At 48.0% G+C, this 17,833-nt stretch overlaps 1 protein-coding gene across 1 annotated transcript; it reads left to right on the top strand.

Moving 5' to 3' along the window:
- Nucleotides 1–24: 24 nt before the first annotated feature.
- Nucleotides 25–5,870, top strand: ADRA2B (adrenoceptor alpha 2B). Its single transcript, XM_020780188.3, has 2 exons — nt 25–2,034; nt 2,831–5,870. Exons 1-2 carry the CDS (start codon nt 704–706, stop codon nt 2,838–2,840), a joined length of 1,341 nt encoding a protein of 446 aa, XP_020635847.3. The 5' UTR covers nt 25–703; the 3' UTR covers nt 2,841–5,870.
- Nucleotides 5,871–17,833: the final 11,963 nt, after the last annotated feature.

Genomic DNA, 17,833 nt, shown 5'->3' with positions numbered 1-17,833 from the left:
TCTTTGTGTATATATATATGTGTGTGTGTCCCTGTCCATTCTCCTCATACTCGTCTTCTGCCTCCCTTCCTGAAGCCTGACAAATTGTTAAAAAATTGCCTGACATCACACGTCAGAGATGCAGCGTGGAGAGAAAAATTCAACTCCTCCTTCGGCTCCTTTCATAAGGCGTTGGGAGGCTTGGTCTGTCCACAGCCAGCGCAGGCAGGAGAGGAAGGGGAGAAAGCGCACAGCGCAGCTCAGCAGCCAAGCTGTCTGTTTCTTTCTCTCTCTCTTTCTCAACTTTCTCGAAAAGGAGGAAGGGGTGTGTGTGATGGCATCGAACTTCTTGAGCTGTCCTGACCAAGGAGCCCATCAAGAGCATCGGGGCTTCCGACGAGGGAGATAAAAGACCAGAGAGAGAGAGAGAGAGAGAGAGAGAGGATACCTCTGCCATGGACCGAAGAGAGCCGAGCTGCAAATGAGCACAGAATTCGGCAGCCGGTGCAGTTTTACAGGAAAGCCGGACTAGTAGACGTTCCTGGTGTCAGAACCCAAGCATGGAAGAAGCGGTGGAAGCAATGCCTCGATGAACTTCTCTCGCCTCCTCTGAGTTGGGACAAATGGGGACTCCCGTCTTGTGGATCTTCTGCATCCTGTGAAGCTGAGAAAGTGAGTCACACCCACATACCGTCAGGACTCATCCTTGGCCCGCTTCTCCTCAATGACCATGGTTACCATGGGTGGCCATGAAGGCTACAACACTCAAGCCACTGCTGCCATCGCTGCCGTCACCACCTTCCTCATCCTCTTCACCATTTTTGGCAACGTCCTGGTGATCATCGCCGTGTTGACCAGCCGATCCCTGAAAGCCCCCCAGAACCTCTTCCTGGTGTCCCTGGCGGCCGCCGACATCCTGGTGGCCACTCTGATCATCCCCTTCTCGCTGGCCAACGAGCTGATGGGCTACTGGTACTTTGATAAGATCTGGTGCAAGGCCTACCTGGCCCTGGATGTTTTGTTCTGCACTGCCTCCATCGTGCACCTCTGCGCCATCAGTTTGGACCGCTACTGGTCCGTCAGCCAAGCCATTGAGTACAACTCCAAGCGGACGCCGCGGAGGATCAAAGGGACCATCCTCGTGGTGTGGCTGATCGCAGCCCTCATCTCGCTGCCCCCACTGGTTGTCAACGAGAATCCAAAGAACAGGAAAGAGGACGCCAGAAGGTGCGAACTGAACGAGCAGCCTTGGTACATCCTCTCCTCCAGCACCTGCTCCTTCTTCGCTCCTTGCCTCATTATGATCTTGGTGTATCTCAGGATCTATTTCATCGCCAAACGTCGGAGCAGGAAAGGGGCTAAAGCGAAGGCGCCCAAGACGAAACCAGAAGAAGAGGCATCTCAGATCGCGGCTGGCCTGTCCAGAGAGATCTCTCCCAAACGGGATCCACTGAAGGACCAAGGAGAAGGGGAACCCAATGGGCATCAGCTGCCCATCCAGGAGGGCAGCCCACCACCCGAGACTCTGATTCTCCCCACTTCGAGCCTGGAGGAGAAGGACACCGAGCTGGGGACCGCCGGTAGCCCTTCCCTGTCTCTGCCGGAGAAGAAGCTGCCTCCAGAGTCCAGGCAGCTGGACCTGTCTCCGGGCAGCAACGCCAAGCAGAGCAATGGACCCCCGCAGGGCTCGCCTAAGGGCATGGACACCCTGGCCACGGCCCGAGGGGAGGTGCTGCTGGTGAGGAGAGTGAAGACCCTCAGCACCAGCCCTTGGAAGAGGAAGACCCACCTCAACCGGGAGAAGAGGTTCACCTTCGTCCTGGCCGTGGTGATCGGGGTCTTTGTCATATGCTGGTTCCCCTTCTTCTTCCTCTATAGCCTCCGGGCTGTCTGTCCCCCGGAGCGTTGCCCGATTCCAGAAAGCACCTTCAAGTTTTTCTTCTGGATTGGCTATTGTAATAGCTCTTTGAACCCTGTCATCTATACTATCTTCAACCAGGACTTCCGGAAGGCTTTCAGGAAGATTCTCTGCCGGCAGTGGACACGGACAGCCTGGTGAGAGGGAGGGGGGGTGGCACAGAAAGCCCGGGGAGCCCTGCCATGGACTGAGTGAGCCATCAGGAGAGCCCAGGGGTGCCCCTGGCGAAGGAAGCTCAGCTGGCAGTTGAAAGAAAACAACCCCCCCCCAAAAAAAATCCTATTTATTGGTTGGCACTTGGGTATTGCAGACAGGGGAGTGAGGTGAGTGAGCTGGGCAGGCGCCAGCATTTTGGAGAGCGGGACGCTTACTTCAGGTGTGTGTGTGTATGCGTGGACAGAGACACGTATGCATCGAGACACGCACATTTACACATATGTTCGGCCAAAGCGTTTCTCCCCCACCCCAACTAAAAAGAGTCTGTGCCGATGCCAAAAATCTTCTTTTCTCATCCCTGGGGTCAAGGAACGCTTTGCCTTCCGAACCCTGTGGCTCAGCAAGGCGCTGTCAGCTTTACAACAGGATCTCACCGCTGCGGCGTCGTTAGCTGTCATGGGAAGTGCGGATCTTAGTAAGTGCTCACGATGGGTTTTGTTTCCAGGCTTTGAAAAGTTTCGGGCGTTGGTGCCTCCCCCTCTCACACCCAAGGGCTGCTGAAGATGCAGGCAAAAATTCAGACCAGATGGTGTGTTTTCCACCAGCCCAGAAGGGCTGGTGGAGAACCCCCTTTTGTGTTTCCTGACCTCTGAGTAGGCCACCAAAAGTAAGCTGCCCAAGTTAGGGCCTGAAACAATCCCTCTGAAAACTCTCTCTCTCTCTCTCTCTCTCTCTCTCTCTCTCTTTTTCTTTCTCTCTCCATCTCTCAATCCTCAGGAAAGACTGAAGATTATTTTTTCAGGGATTCACTTAACACGACACAGAGATGCCAATGGGTCAGGATGAAGTTGGCAGGACTGTGCCTTTACATGAAAACTGGTATATGGAGGAAAACAAACACAGAAAGAATGTTACCTGTTTCTATGTTTGCACCTCAAATGAATGCCGAGAGGCACAGCTTTGGGGCTAGTAGCACAAACTGGCCACTTGAATGGCTTGGTTTCCATGGGGGGGGCAGGGGTGTTTCAGCAAAACTTTGGCTGTTGTGGGCGATGGGTTACTGCCAGCTGTTGCCAAATGCCTCACCTTCCACCATATGGCAAGATAAGGTTGCCACCCTTTAAAAATCAGCCCTGTTCCTGAAGCCCTCAACGGCGGCCTGTCTTGGAGAAATTTAGCCAGAAAAGGTTTTGTTGTTGATGATGAAATTTCAATTCCCTGTCAGGAAAAAGCATCAACTGCTAACTCTCTACATGCAAGGCTGTTGTCAAAGGTACAGAAACGGGATCAGGTGTTCCTACTGCTTTTTTTATTTCTTTGCTTCTAAGATCCTAAAAGATAATATCAAATTCACCATATGGGTTGGGTAAGGAAAAACAAGTTTTTAAATTGCATGCTTGTGCATAAGCCCACATACACAAGCGCACTGATGTAGCAAGGCCTCTGCTTGCCTTTTGCTACTATTTAGGATTGCCAACTTATGAAAGAAAAATCCAGTCTGGTATGCTATGATGTCTTTAAGAGCAGCTTGGTCTTCAGAATCCAGGAGGCAAGGGCTGTGGCCAGCCTGAATATCAACACCATCATCTGCTAAGTGCATTCGGCTTAAGCTGCTTGTTAAAGGCACATCTTCAGTGGCCAGGTGAAAAGTTGGCAATCTGGCTGTAATTGACATGATTATCCAGTTGGTGTGCAGGAAAGGCTGAAATAGACGGGGTGCCTTATGCAGGACACCAGAAAAAGTGTTCATTAAGGGATGGAGTGATGGGTCAGGGAGGGATGGAGAAAAGCTTCCCCTTTCCAGCTTTAAAGACTGGAAAGCTGAATGTTGGTCATAATGGGAGGTAGGGAATAATTATAGATTGTGCCCAGATGTAATCCTTCTAAGAGTACAGCTATTGAAGCCAACAAGGCTTAAGTCAACAAGACCAAGTCCCATTGACCTCAATGAGTCTTCAGTGAGTCTCCTAGTTTCAAAGACTCTCAGTCTGGATCCGGCCCTATAGTTCTTTTTAGGATTTGGAAAGTTAGTTTTTTATGACTGTCAGATTTTTGGAAAACTGGGAAATTCCCAGGGGATGTTTTCTCTTGCAAGAAAAAAACTTCCCTCTTTTTCACTTGGCTGGTTGGTGGATCTCCAGAATCTGCAAGAGAGAGGAGAAAACAAAGGAGCAAAGGAGATCCGGTGAGCCTGAAATCCACCCATCCTTGATTTGCACAGCAGACCCTGGGAACCATCTCTCCAGATGTTTTGGCTGTCAGCTCCCACTTGGCACGAGGGTCCAAAATTTTTGGACGCTTCCTGAAACATCTGAAGGGCCCACGTCCCCCAGCCAGAGGTGAGAAGATGTGCTCCTTCACTGCAGGGACGAAGCATGTTGCATCCTCTCTAGTCTTGTACAGGTGAAAGAGTCTTTTCTGAGACACCCCTGCATCATCTGCCCCTTTACAAAATGCTGGGGCTAAAACATGGGAACGTAAAACTTGTTGGCTAATTAATTGGGGGCATCTTTTCAACCAGTCAGGGTGTTTTCTGTTGGTGGATCTCGCTGATGGATGAACTGAAATGTTCTTAGCCCCACTTAGGGAAAAGCAAGGAGGTCCTGAAAACTATTTAGAAGCACTTCTCCTGAAACCAAACACTTGCAGGTGAATTTGACACAGATGGGTATCAGCTTTTTTTAAAAAATGGAAGCACAGGTTATAATCCAAAATATGTGAGGAAAAAAGTCACCTTGAACATGGTTTGTGGGGTGTTACTGGCAGACTCTTTGGGGCTCTGTGTCAGTTTGAATCTTAGCTGTGGGAGAACACGGATTATGTCTAGAAATGGGTCTCGGGCCTCAGTCTTGGTGGATGTAAACTCTGATTTAGAAGGTCACTTCCACTCAACACTGATTTCTTCCCTCCTCCCATTCTGGGTAGGGCTGATGTATTGTCAACAGCTGGCATGGGAGACATTCAACAGGTAAAGCTTTCCTTCACATTTGGAAGCACAGGAACATTTCGGGGAGGGGGGGAGCAGAAGACCACCCAGCTGAGTCTCCATCTTTTTAATGGTCCTGTATTTTAAACAGCAGCTTCATTTGCAAACCTTAAGCAGATGATTCCCCCCCTTTTTTTTTACGGAGATCAGAGAGCAGAAAGCTTGGTTTCATTTTTCTCTGGTCGGCTGTGGTGAAAAGCAGAGGAGCCAAGCCGGTTTTTATAAATGGCAACCCTCTCGCCATGACGCAAATTGCCAGCTTTTCTCTGGCGGGGCTGTTGTGTCTTTTTTCTTGAACAGTGGACTGTTGCAACTCAGAAACTAAAGATTTCCCCTGTTAGCAAAGATCTTTTTCCTTCAGATTCAACAAGGAAATTCGGCTCATCAGGACAATATTTAGCACTTCGGATTCTAGAAAGTTGCTCTCAGGAACTCAAAATTGGTGAGGCGAGAGAACAGAAGAAAGCTAATGATCATGTTTACTAAGAGTGGGGGAAAGAGAAGTGTTCTTGAGGAGAGGCTTCGGTTCATTCTCCCCCCCCCCCCCGTGCACCTTTATAAAGAAAAATACTGATGGAAACAATTTCCCATAATGCTTCCTCTGTCAACCGAGCATCAGAACAGATTAATTTGCTAACTGCTTCTCTCAGAAACACGAGTCTCTTTTGTACCTCCATAATTGTGCCACATGGATTCTATTTGATGCTCCCACCTCTCTTCCCCCCCTTCTTGCCGTTCGAGACGTGTATTTCAAACCTTTTCTAACCCCTTTGCTTTCCCCTTGCTTCCCCGCCCCTCCCCGAAATAAATGCAACATTTATTTTTCCAAAATTTTGCAGATCTTCCGTCTCTGGTGCAAACAAGTTTCTTGAAAAACGGCGGGTGTTTATAAGATTGCGGGAGATATTCTCTGACTGGTGCGTGGGAGGGAAACACAAAATAGAGGCAGTGATATCTGTATTTTAAAATAGGTATTTTTTTCGGTGTTGCTGTTACCAGTGTCAAGGTTGAAGTTTATCTGGGCTTCCTCGGTCAGAAGGCAAATAATGGCAGATGACCAAAAAACAAAACAAAACAAAAATACCCAGCTAGCTGGAAAATAATGATCTCCGCCTGGATTACAAGGTAGAGGGGTAAGGTGTGTGTCTTTGGTATGTTCTGTGGTATGCCCTCATTCATGTATGCCTGCATTCAAGGCTGAGCACAGCCAGCTGAATACACACGTGTAAAGACAGAGAGACGAGAACTGTGATTAGCCTCCAACAACCTGGCTTTCCCCCCCAGGTGTAGAAATTGAGGGGGCATAGGAGTTTGCCTCTGGAAGGAGCCAAGGTCACCTGCTCTGCCATGCATAGGCTGTCCAGTTCTCCCCACACAGAAGGAAGGACAAAACAAGATGGCGGCCGTACCCTTGGCCCCAAACATCCAATGAACCAACAGGGCGGTGGAGCCTTGGCCGTCAACATGGCTAGTTATGAACCTGATGGATCCATGCCCACACATGTATAGGGACTGAAGCTGTACCCTAGAACTGTGGTTCCCAAGCTTGGGTCTTGGACCTGTTCTTGATCACCTCAGATTGCAGGACGCGTGATAATGGGCTCAAGCTCTTAACTGTTAGAGCATTATGACAACGGAACCAAAGACCTTGGTTAGGAGGTGGTGAGTATTCCAGCGTTGGAGGCCTTCAAGAGAAAATTGGGCCACCCTCTATCAGATCTGCTTGGATTTGGATTCCTGCCTTGAGCAGGGGGGTTGGACCTGATGGCCTTAGAAGCCCCTTCCAACTCCGCGATTCTAGGACTCTGTGGCTACAACTCCCAGAGATCCTGGCCAGCAGAGTTAGTGGCAGAGGCTTCTGGGAGTTTTGGTCCAAGAACGTGTGGCTGGGAGCCCCTGCCTTAGAATATTGTTCAGGATCCTTTAGGCTGTTCCAAGATCTTGTGCCCAGGAAACCGGTTTCCTGACAAATCCCACGTGCAAAGGACATCTCAAGACGAAAAGGGTGAATGCGACTAAAGACACGTCTCATTTCTTTGGCTAAGTTTAATTTACAGAACTTGATTTATTGCTTTTTTCCAGAGAATCCTACCTTCTCATGGTGTGCCCAAAGGAGGAGAGCCTGAGTTTCAACATTTTTGCCTCCCAAGAGGCTTGATTTGCTCTAGGACCTTCTTGTCCATCTTTCTGGCAGTCTGCCATATCCCCATCCAGTAGCAAATTTCAAAAAAAACAACACCTTGTCAGCTTTTTTTACTATCCAGTTCTCACACCCAAGCTGGATCATAAATATACTTGGGGGTGGGGGAAGGGCAAGGTGTAAATGAGATCTTACCCAGTGTGACATTGCAAGTTAAGCGCACCCCGAGGAGAGGATGCGTACTGGGTACTGTGCACGTGTGTTTACTTCCCTTACTTCCGCTCCTCACCTACTAAAGAATGTCTCGGGGGGAGTGATAAGATTGTATCGCTATAAACAGTGGGGAAGTAATTTCCGTTCTGGGGTCCCTACTGTGTTTGTGCAGCAGAAACCAAACACTGGTGGGGACCGAAGGGATGGTGCGTGCTTCCAGATCCAAGGAGTCTGATGCGCTTTGCAAAGCCCAGTGCCCTATATGAAAAGGCCCAAAAGTGTCTTGCCCAACATAAATGCCAAGCCGGCCGCCTTGGGTTTCCGCTTCCTCGGAATTAGGAACCAAAGCCGCCTCAAAATTCCGTCATCTGGATCGGTTTTATTTTATGCAAACTTTCCTTGAACGATTTGGGAAGCTTTATTCCCTACGTGCCTCTCTGCTCCTTCCTGGTAAGGAGACCAGGTTGCCCGCTTCTGCAGCCGAGCCTTTTAAACTCTTGCTTGAAATGTAGGGATTCATGGGGGTAGCTTTAAAAACAAACAAACACAAAGCATAGAGTTAAAGGTCTGCATTTTCCAGGATCTGCTGCATTTATGGGCAGGAATTCAAAATCACATCCATGGAAGCTGAATGAAAAATTGGCCCCTGTGTGTGATCTATGTTGTATGTAGCAGGGTTATGGAGAACCCAGGCTTAACGAGTGAGATGTGGGTTTTAAAGGGAAATTAGAAAAGCCCACGAAGAGATAAGTCATTCTATCATCAGCTGTGGCAGCTTGGGGGGGGGGGGCTTCATATTCAGAGACAGTCTATCTCGGAATACTTGTGGACCAAAATTGAGAAAATATGGTGCTTTTAGCACGCAGACATGCCACAAATAAATAAATGCTAGCTTTCCACTTTCAGGGAGGTGGCTGTAATTTTTTCCATATTATTGTTGTTGTTTTTCTTCGCCACCTCCTCCTCTGTGAGAGGCTTTCAAAAAATGTGAAATGGCCTGCTTCATGATCTCAGGATGCGACCTTCCCCCGACTCCGCTGTACATGGATTGGCCACAGGCATTCAATCGGATTAGTTTTCACAAATACTGCAGTTCGCGAGTGAAATGTCGCTTTCAGTCTCATGAAGCACATTTGAAGTTCGACTGTGGGGCTTTTTCCTCCCCTTGTTTTCGTTTCAGAAATAACGTCTCTTAAACTGACGTGTTAAATACACCGAAAAGCTCAAAGGCAAGTCTGCATTCGGGGACCTCAGAAGCTGTGCGAAATCGTTTTTTGAGGTCTGGTCTCCATTACCGTTCGGACAACCTGCAGGGCACAAAACACGAAGAGCAGCTGATTTTCATTGTGACTACTGTGTGACAGGCAGAGAGAGAGAGAGAGAGAACAGCATAGCTTTCGCTCCCGGAGAGCTGTACTGATCTGGAAAACCTCACCGGTTTCTATCTGCTCTGTAGCTGGATTGGAGCCTTGCCAGATGTGAGAGTAGCAATTAAAATGGCCACCTTTTCTTCCAGATTTGCTCTTCTGTCTTGGACATCAGCCCGATGGACAGAAACAGAGTAGGTGAGGCGGTACTTAGCAAAGTGGTAAAGACCATGCCCCCCTTGCTTTGCTGTTAAGGCAGAAATGGGCTACTGTGGCTATCTGGATTTTTTTGGTCTCTCTCTGTGTGTATCTACAACTCCCATCAGTCTCAACCTGCAAGGGAGTTGTGGCCCACAACATCTGGAGGACCACTACTGCTTATCTCTGTGTTAGGAGGAGGAGAAAAACCCAGAAATGAAATACATCCTACCTTCAGCCTACCCATGAGGCTTAGCAATGGAGCAAAACTCATATTTATAATTACAATTATTATTTATTTAAAATATTTTTACCCCACCATTCTCTTAAAAAGGACCCAAGATGGCTTACATAATTGAAATACATTTGAAGCTGAAAGCAATGACTATACAATGGAGGTTCACATCATTAGAAGACAATATTTAAAGTTAACAATGAGTATAAAGAGGCACCTTACATCATTAAATGGCAATATTAAAGCTAAAACAATGAGCATACAATTACTGGAAAGGATCAAATGACTACTGTACTAAAATGTGGTAAATAAAAGCAACACCAAAATCACATTCAACGCAAGAAGGCACAGCCATCCATTTAAGAAACCCACTCGGGCAGCCAGTCACTCTGGTGGGAAGGAGTTCCACAGTCTGAAAAGAGAAGGCATGCATTTTCACACTTTTGGTGTTGCCCGGCTCATTTCCCCCCCCCCCTTTCTGGTCCAGCACAGAGCGCAAGTGGACAGAGTCCCACTAGCAGGCTGGAAAGGCTGGCCAGTGCTTCCCTGGTCATAGTCCATCCTATCAGTATTCACACATTCTCCTATGCACCTTCCCCCTAAAATGCTGTGGACGTCCACAGCAGATTTGCTGTTAGGATGTGGTCCCACTAGCCTGTTGGAAAAGTTTGCCATTTAAAAAGTCCCACCAAGAAGGAGATGAGGGGGGGAGGGGAGGGGACACCAGGCTGCAGGCGGTGGGAAGAAAAAACATCTGGAAATGTAGTTTCACATCCTGGAGCTTACATTATCTTGGAAAAAAGGGGGGGAGTAGCTAAGCAATTGAGGGACGAAGGAAGTGCCTTTTACAAGTTAATGCTTGGGGTCATCTAGCTTGACAGTGTGGTTTGGAGGAATTATAGTACCCAGAATCCTCCAGACAGCATAGCCGCTGGATTTTAACACCCATCATCCCCACTCAACATCTGGGAGTGGATTGGGATACCATTGCTGATTTTCAGCTGGATGACCTGCCCAGTCTTCTTCAGACGTTCAAAGCCCCACACATCCTTGAAAGCCACTGGGTGGCCTTGAACTGGCCGCACTCTGTCATCCTGGCCTACCTCACAGGGTTACTGGGGTGACCAGGGAGGAAGGGGAAAAGCTCTAGAGATCACCATGAGCTGATCGGAGAAAGAGGGGGATAGAAACTGAACAAGCAAAACAAAACAAAACAAACAAAACAATATAGGTGGGTTCTCAGGGAAGATACTGGCTAGTATCCTATGGCGTAGCTACGCCTGCGTAACTTAAAGTTCTACCAGCCATTGCAAAATTTGCACCAAGATGTAAGGCTTATTCAGAAAGAAGATCCATGAACACAGTCGTGTGGTCAGGTCTGTGGTCAGCTGAGCAGTTAGTCATGTGTTCTGTTGTGCAGTTCATTGTGCAGCCTACTGTCCAACTAGTGACACAACCAGACCAGCAGACTGGGTGGACATTGCCACCACCTGCCCTGAATTTCTGCAGGTGTCACTTTATACTCTGCCAAGGTGCAACCAGATCCCGACAATGTGGAAAATATTGGAAAAAATGTCAAAGGATATGTGTTTGATTTCACTAAATTTGTGCCTGGGAGCAATCCACATAAGAAGCCATTTTGTTCTAAGGAGGAATCTGAGAGAGGACCAAGAGGAGACCTGGCCTGGGAGGGAGTTATAACTTTACAAATGTAATTAGAATTTCCTGTTTCTGGGAAGACTGGAAACAGCTAATGATCCCGGGGGCTAAGGGACAGCTGGCAAGAGTCTAATATCCTCATCAAACTACGCTTACCAAATTTCCCGGAAAATCCAGCTGTGCCCATTCAACACAGGCCTTTCGCTGTCACTGCTGGTTTTCCCCTGTGCCTTTAAAGCAGTGGTTCCCAGCCTTGGGTCTCCCCAGATGTTCTTAGATTACAACTTCCAGAAGCCTTCGCCTCTAGCTGTGCTGAGCAGAATTTTTGGGAGTTGTAGTCCAAGAACATCTGGAGACCCAAGACCGGGAGCCACTGTTTTGAAGCAAAAACACACCAACGCGTGGGTGGTCTGAGTGGCTTCGAGAGTGAGATAACAGGCAGAAATTCCAAGGGCGCAGTGTCCTCTTGCCGTGAGCTTTGGAAGTGTCAAGCTTTGGATTTCTGCCTGTCCTGAAGATGCTGAAGGAGCACTTTCTGGTATAAGAGAAGGGGGAGCCGAAGGTCTGAGACGATTGACTGAGGACCGTTCTCCTCAAGGTCAGGCCGTAAACTCCTTCATTGACACCATGCTGTGATTTTTCTGGAGACTCAGCTGTTTATTTAAGGATAAGGACTTGCGTTCCGGCTGACTTGGCCAACAACTGTTGCAACTCCAACATGGGGAGAGAAACGTATGCTGGGATGAGAAAAATGCAGGCAGAAATAATATTAATGGATTGTTGTTTTTAAAGGAACACAATGTTTCCGTAGTCAAGATAAGTTATTTATAGAGTGAAGCCCAAGCAGTGGCATCTCTGAATCAGCACTGTTCGGACTCTGAGTTGGAAAAAGTTTGTGTGGACTCTGCCTGAAAAGCCTAGCATCCTTGCTTGCCTTTTAAAATCCAATACACCATGTTTCTAGACCTCAAGGATTTGAAACCTTCACTACTGTGGAGGTACTGGCAGGAAAATAGGATTGTCAATGAATATGGCCACAGATATCTTTCAGGGGGAAAAAAAAAGTCTTTTCTGTTCCAAGCACCCAATGTCTGCCCCAAATAGAAATGGATTTGATGACCTGCCCGGAGAATTTTGGTTCCATAAATAGCAAGTAACTGCTGGGAATCGCTTGCTGGGACAGAGCTAGAAGTTTTCCCTGCTTCTGTAGTTTTCTTTCCTTAAAGTCTGAGTGATCCCAATGGAACCAAGCCAAGAGGGGGGAAAGCCAGTGTTGCCTAGTGGTTAGACCAGTGGACTATTTTAGGAACTCGCGAAAATTAGCTTTTAATTCCCACCAAGCCCCCCTGTTTGCCTCTCCTGGCCCACTTGGGCAGGCTGGCTGTTGCTTTTAAGGCAATCGCCTTAGCGCATCAGCGCTGTACGATAAGCATGTTCTACTTCCGTGACAAGTAAGTCTGGGCGCTAGTTCTTCAAAAGAGCCGCCTCATGAAGATTCAATGGCTTGAAGGCAGAGCTTAGACAAGTTATTTATTTTACTCTACAACGTCCAGAATTTCTCATCTGTGAAGGTGGCGGGACCAAGATAAAGGCTTCTCCTAATGATCTTAACACTCGGGCAGATAAAAAGGGAGATGATGGTCTTTCAGAGAGCTGGGACCCACATCGTCGAGGGCCCTGTTCTGTTCTACTGACTTGAAAAGCCAGGTTGGCTTCCCATCCTCTTCTCTTACCACACAAGAGATGAGGAAAAAATATCCTGAAGAAGGGCTGGTGCTTTTCCAATATCTATAAATAAATACATGAACTTATCTCTCTGTAAATAATATCCAATCAACACTTTTTTTTTAACTCATGGAAACAGCACTGATTTTGGACTATCTGGGGACTGAAAGAGAACGTACATCTTAGCTTATTTTCCTTTGAAGCCTCCTTTTCTGTGACTTGAGTCATCCTAGCCTCCTGGAGTTTCTTTCCTTCTCTTGAAAACTCTACACACAGAGATACAGAGGGGGAAAGAGAGAGATTTGCCTTCTTTGTTTTTCACACAGACTTCAGTTTCATATTTTCTTCAAGTACAGGCATAAATGTTACCTCCCTCATCCACCCCGCTCACTTTCTCCTTCCTTCCTCTGGCACGTTTGCTTTGTACCTGTAGTTCCTTTTAAATTCTATTTTACCACTGTTTTTTTAAAATGATTTTATTGCACAATATGTTATGTTGTTAAACTGGACGCTGAGAGAGCAAGAAGACTGTCTTGTTCTGGCTTTTGGGGGCTTCGGAGAACTAAGTCCATGTCAGGAGGATGTAATATTATATCAAGAATTTAAATATGGGTGGATAGCTCAGTGGTTTAGATCTCTGGCTGTGGAGCCAGAGGTTGGGAGTTTGATTCCCCATTTGTGCCAGCCTGGGTGGCCTTGGGCAAGCTGCACAGTCCCAGGGTGCCCCCTAGAGGAAGGGAAGGGTAAAGCATTTCTGAACATTCCCTACCTAGGAAACCGTTGACTTGAGGGCACATAAAATTAGAATATAAATGCAGTAAATCAACAAGATTGATTTATACCTGTGGTTCCCAATCTCGGATCTTCTTGGACTGCGACTCCCAGAAACCCAGGTCAGCGCAGCTCATGGTGAAGACTTCTGGGAGTTTTAGTTCAAGAACATCTGAGGACCCAAGATTAGGAACCACAGACTTATACCAATGCTGAGGACTCCCGCTGTTGTTGGACTACATCTCCCAGAAGCCACACCTAGCACAGCCAAAAGTTGGGGCTTCTGAGAGTTGCAATCCAAAAGAATCTGGGGCTCCATGTTTGGGAAGCCCTGCTTGAACCTGAATCCAACTCTTGGCCTATCTAGGCCAGTATCGCCAGCTTTGACTGGCAGCAGCCAAGCCTCTCCAGGATTTCACAAATTCCTCCGTATTCCTATTGGGAAAGGTAGTGGGTTCGAACCAGGTAATCTTTGGAGTGCCTGCCCCTAAGCTGTAGCCGTTCCTCAGCTTAGCCTACCCTAACCTGGTGCCCTCCAGATGTCTAGGATCACAACTCCTATCCTCCTTACCCAGCATGGACAGTCAGGAGTCCCGGCACATCTAGAGGACCCCTAGCGGAGGACAGCAGTCTCAGCTGTATACGGCAATCCTTTTTGTTGTGTTATTATTGTTTTTGTTGCTGCGCTTAGGGCCATTGCTATGAGTTACATGTCCATTCCACTTTTCCACCAAAGCATCATCCTCCCCATCCTCTTACAACTGCAGAGCTGGAAGGGACCTAATGGATCATCAAGAAGGCCCAGGAGGGAATCGAACTCTCAACCTCTAGCTACCTAAACCCCTGAGCTATCCAGCATAAACGAGTCTCTTCCTTCCAGGTTGGTCTTCAACAACAAACAAACCTTTTGTGGGACGGGTAGCTTGTGAGGCTACGACCGGCTCCAGATCACTCAGCAGATTTCATAGGCAAGCGGGGGATTTGAACACAGGTTTCTGGAGTCCTACTCCCACACTCTAACCACTATACCCCGTTGCTTCTGGTCAGCCTTCATTAGATGGCTCCTGACAACTACAGGGATAGAGATGTCTCCCTGAAGCCTGGCCCTTCGCCAGCATCTTCGGCTGCCTGATTTTCCTTCTTCCCACCCTCCCCCATTTCTTCCTGGTTCAACAAATGCATGGGCGTCCTTGGAGAGCCTGGGTGGTGCCCCCTCGCCTTTCCTTTCCCCTGCCTGCCTTTCCTTTCCACCCCAGCTCCTGGAACGGGTCCATGAGGACACAGGGGCCGAACATTTGGCAAGCGCTTTCCTTTCTGGGTACGGCTTGGTTGTGTGCTCTCTTTGTCTCTCTCTCTCTCTCTCCTCTGTCTGCCACCGCCCGCGATGTATCTCCTTGCCCTTTCTGGAGACAGGATCAAGCTGGAAGACTTGGAACCCAGCCCTCCTCAGGGTTGGAGGAGACAGGAGGGCTGCTTGACCTGGAATACCACTGCAGCCTCCAGTGTGGGCTACTCAACCATGGGGATAGATAGCTCACAGGACAAACCCCGGCTTCCTTGCTGTGTCCACCTGGCAAAGATTTTTGGACCCCATGGTGGCCCAAGTGAAAACAAGCTGTCCGCTTGCACATTGTGCTACGAAAGAGCCACACATTCTTTCCCCCTTCTGAGTAGTTAAATGTCTACCTTAGGTTTACTCAGTATGTGATCTCTGCTCAGGCCGATGGAGGTAAATTTCAGAGGAACGGTCATATGTCAAATGAAATATTTCACAGCAGCTGCAAATACTTGTTTCGGTTCTCTATCTTGTTTTCTCCTCGTCCGTCTTCACCAGCTGCACCCAACATGCAGGGAGGTGGCTGTTAAGCAGGACAGTTTATTGGAAGTGCTAGGATTGCTGGTGTTTTGCAGTTGTATAGGACAAAGAGACACCATCCATTCATTCATTCATCCATCCATCCATCCATCCATCCATCCATCCATCCATCCATCCATCCATCCATCCATCCATCCATCCATCCATCCATCCATCCATCCATCCATCCATCCATCCATCCATCCATCCATCCCCTTAGAGACTGATAGATAGGAACTGCCAGATAGCTTAGTGGTTTAGGTGTCCACCTGCGGCACTAGAGTTTGAGAGTTCAGTTCCCTACCGTGCCTCCTTGCCCTGGGGCTAGACTCGATGATTCACGGGGTCCCTTCCAGCTCTGCAGTTCTAAGATAGCTTAGATCAGTGGTTCCCAGCCTTGGGTCCCCAGATGTTCTTGGACTGCACCTCCCAGAAATCCTGGCCAGTGCAGCTCCTGGTGAAGGCTTTGGGGAGTTGTAGTTCAAGAACATCTGGAGACCCAAGGTTGGGAACCCCTGCCCTTGACAGCTGATATCTCTGGACTTTCAGGACTGTGTGAAATAAAACAGGGTTGGCAGATGACCAAGCCAACCTTGCCAGGGTGCCCACAGGAAGTGTTCCAGGAACGAAGCTTCATAATGGCACATCAGTCCAGTTCACACTCCCAGAACACCCCAGTGCAACACAGCAACCTCTGTCTGTGTGGATTAAAATAATAAATACATTCAGGATCCCAAAAAGGGGAAGGGTCTCTCTTGATCTCCCCCTCCCCAGCACAGACTCCTTTCTCCCTTGAGAAGTAGGACATACCAATTGTTAGGGCTGTTCAACCTCTCTCTCTCTTTTGATAACCAATCTCCTCCTAGTATGTCTTGTTGACAGCTTGCTTTCCAAAGGCTGAGCTTGTTCAACCCCCTGTATCAAATCAATGCAAAGTAGCCTGTGTTTGGTGCTTTACAAGCACTCAAATATTGTTTGCAATCAAAGGCGTTTTCCTTAATACCTTATAATTAAGTCATCAGAACCGAGGTATAACTGTAATCATAATCATACTTTATTCATAATATATATGCTGTTCTTATTTGCAAAATTACACACAGCAGTTAAGGCAAGCTTTGCAGTGTAATAAGCAGCAATTATACGCATGCATCCAAACACACAGTTGATTGTGGAGATAAGCATTTCAGCATTAAGGGGCAGTATCCTTTCCCCACCCTTTTTCCACTCAGGATTCCTAAGTCAGGGAAGGAACCGTTCTGCTTTCAAGAGCCTGGGGAGCCCATGGAATTCTCTCTCTCTCTCTCTCAGCAGAGCACCCGTCTCACTGGGAAATCGTCCAGGGTTCCTCTTGTGAGTAGCAGAGGGCATGTGAAAGGGACCAGCATCATTACTAATGAGGCACATACTTATTAGCAACACTGTCTTCCTTGTAAGCCAAATGAAGCTTGAGCAAGGGAGGTTGTATGTAAAGCATCCCGGCCCCTTCACCGGCTCAACCCTAAGGGTCAGAGGCCGAAAACAGTTGGGGCCAGAGAATTCATAACATCTCCACGCAAGGCCAGACTTTCCTTCCCTCCCTGTCTTCCTTGTCTTCTTCTTCTTCTATGCAAATTTGCCTTGAAAAAAGAAGTGGCCAATTGTGTAAGATCTTACAATTGAAAGCGCTTGATTTCCCCAAACCTTCCTGCTTAAAAAGGATTCCTGAAAACGGAAGGGTAGCGGGAGAAGCAAAATCCGTGGCTCTTGGGCAGACCCTGGGTGTCGCCACCGGGAAGACCCTTTCTTGAGTTCCCATCAAACGGGAATCTGAAGGTGGCGGGCTCCTAAGAAGGTCCTCTCCAGCAGATCTGGAGTCTCACTTGGGCTTCTGTGGGATTCATCTTGCCACCCAGACACCGGACGGCATCCAACTGCTTTCAGAGATTTCAGCCAGTGTCTTGCAACCTTGCCATCATCCTACAGGAGGAACGGGTGTCCTTAGGGTGAAGGCATTTCATGGTTCCAGTCCTGATTTAAAGACCCATCTGAAAGGAAAGCATATGAGACCTTGAAGTCATCCATCTATGGTTGGTAGTATCTTGGCCAGGAGGCAGGCAGATCACCTACCCACAGTCTTTCCCACTACGTTAGGAAAGCAATGGCTTTATAACTAAATGATAACAATCATTTCTAAATTTATAGACATATGTAATAGTCAACATGAGCAAAATGCGTGTAAAAACATCAGGCACACCCTCCCTCCCTCTTTTAATGTGGCAGAAATATTTCAGTTGGTGAGCTTCAGTGACATGAATTGGGGGTTGTCAACCAATAACCACATGTCCTGAAGTTGATTCCAACTTGTGTCAACCCTTTTCTGGGTATACCACACTTGGAATTAGTTGAGCCTTCACTTCTTCCTGGATTTGTGCAGTTGGCCCAAGGCCACCTAGGCTGGCTATTCTCCCAGGAGAGGCCCAGTGGGGGAATTGAACTCCCAGCCGCTGGCTCTGCAACCAGATACTTAAACCTCCTCACCACCACCACCACCAACATTCATCAAGTCACGTCTCTTTTCTGCTGGCATCCTGAGACTCTGCAGCTTGCCCAAGGCTAAACAGGTTGGCTCTTCAGGGATGCCGGGGGGGGGAT

Source organism: Pogona vitticeps, chromosome 8, assembly GCF_051106095.1.
Source record: "Pogona vitticeps strain Pit_001003342236 chromosome 8, PviZW2.1, whole genome shotgun sequence".
Classification (NCBI taxonomy): Eukaryota; Metazoa; Chordata; class Lepidosauria; order Squamata; family Agamidae; genus Pogona; species Pogona vitticeps.
This window is presented reverse-complemented; position numbering and strand designations above follow the sequence as displayed.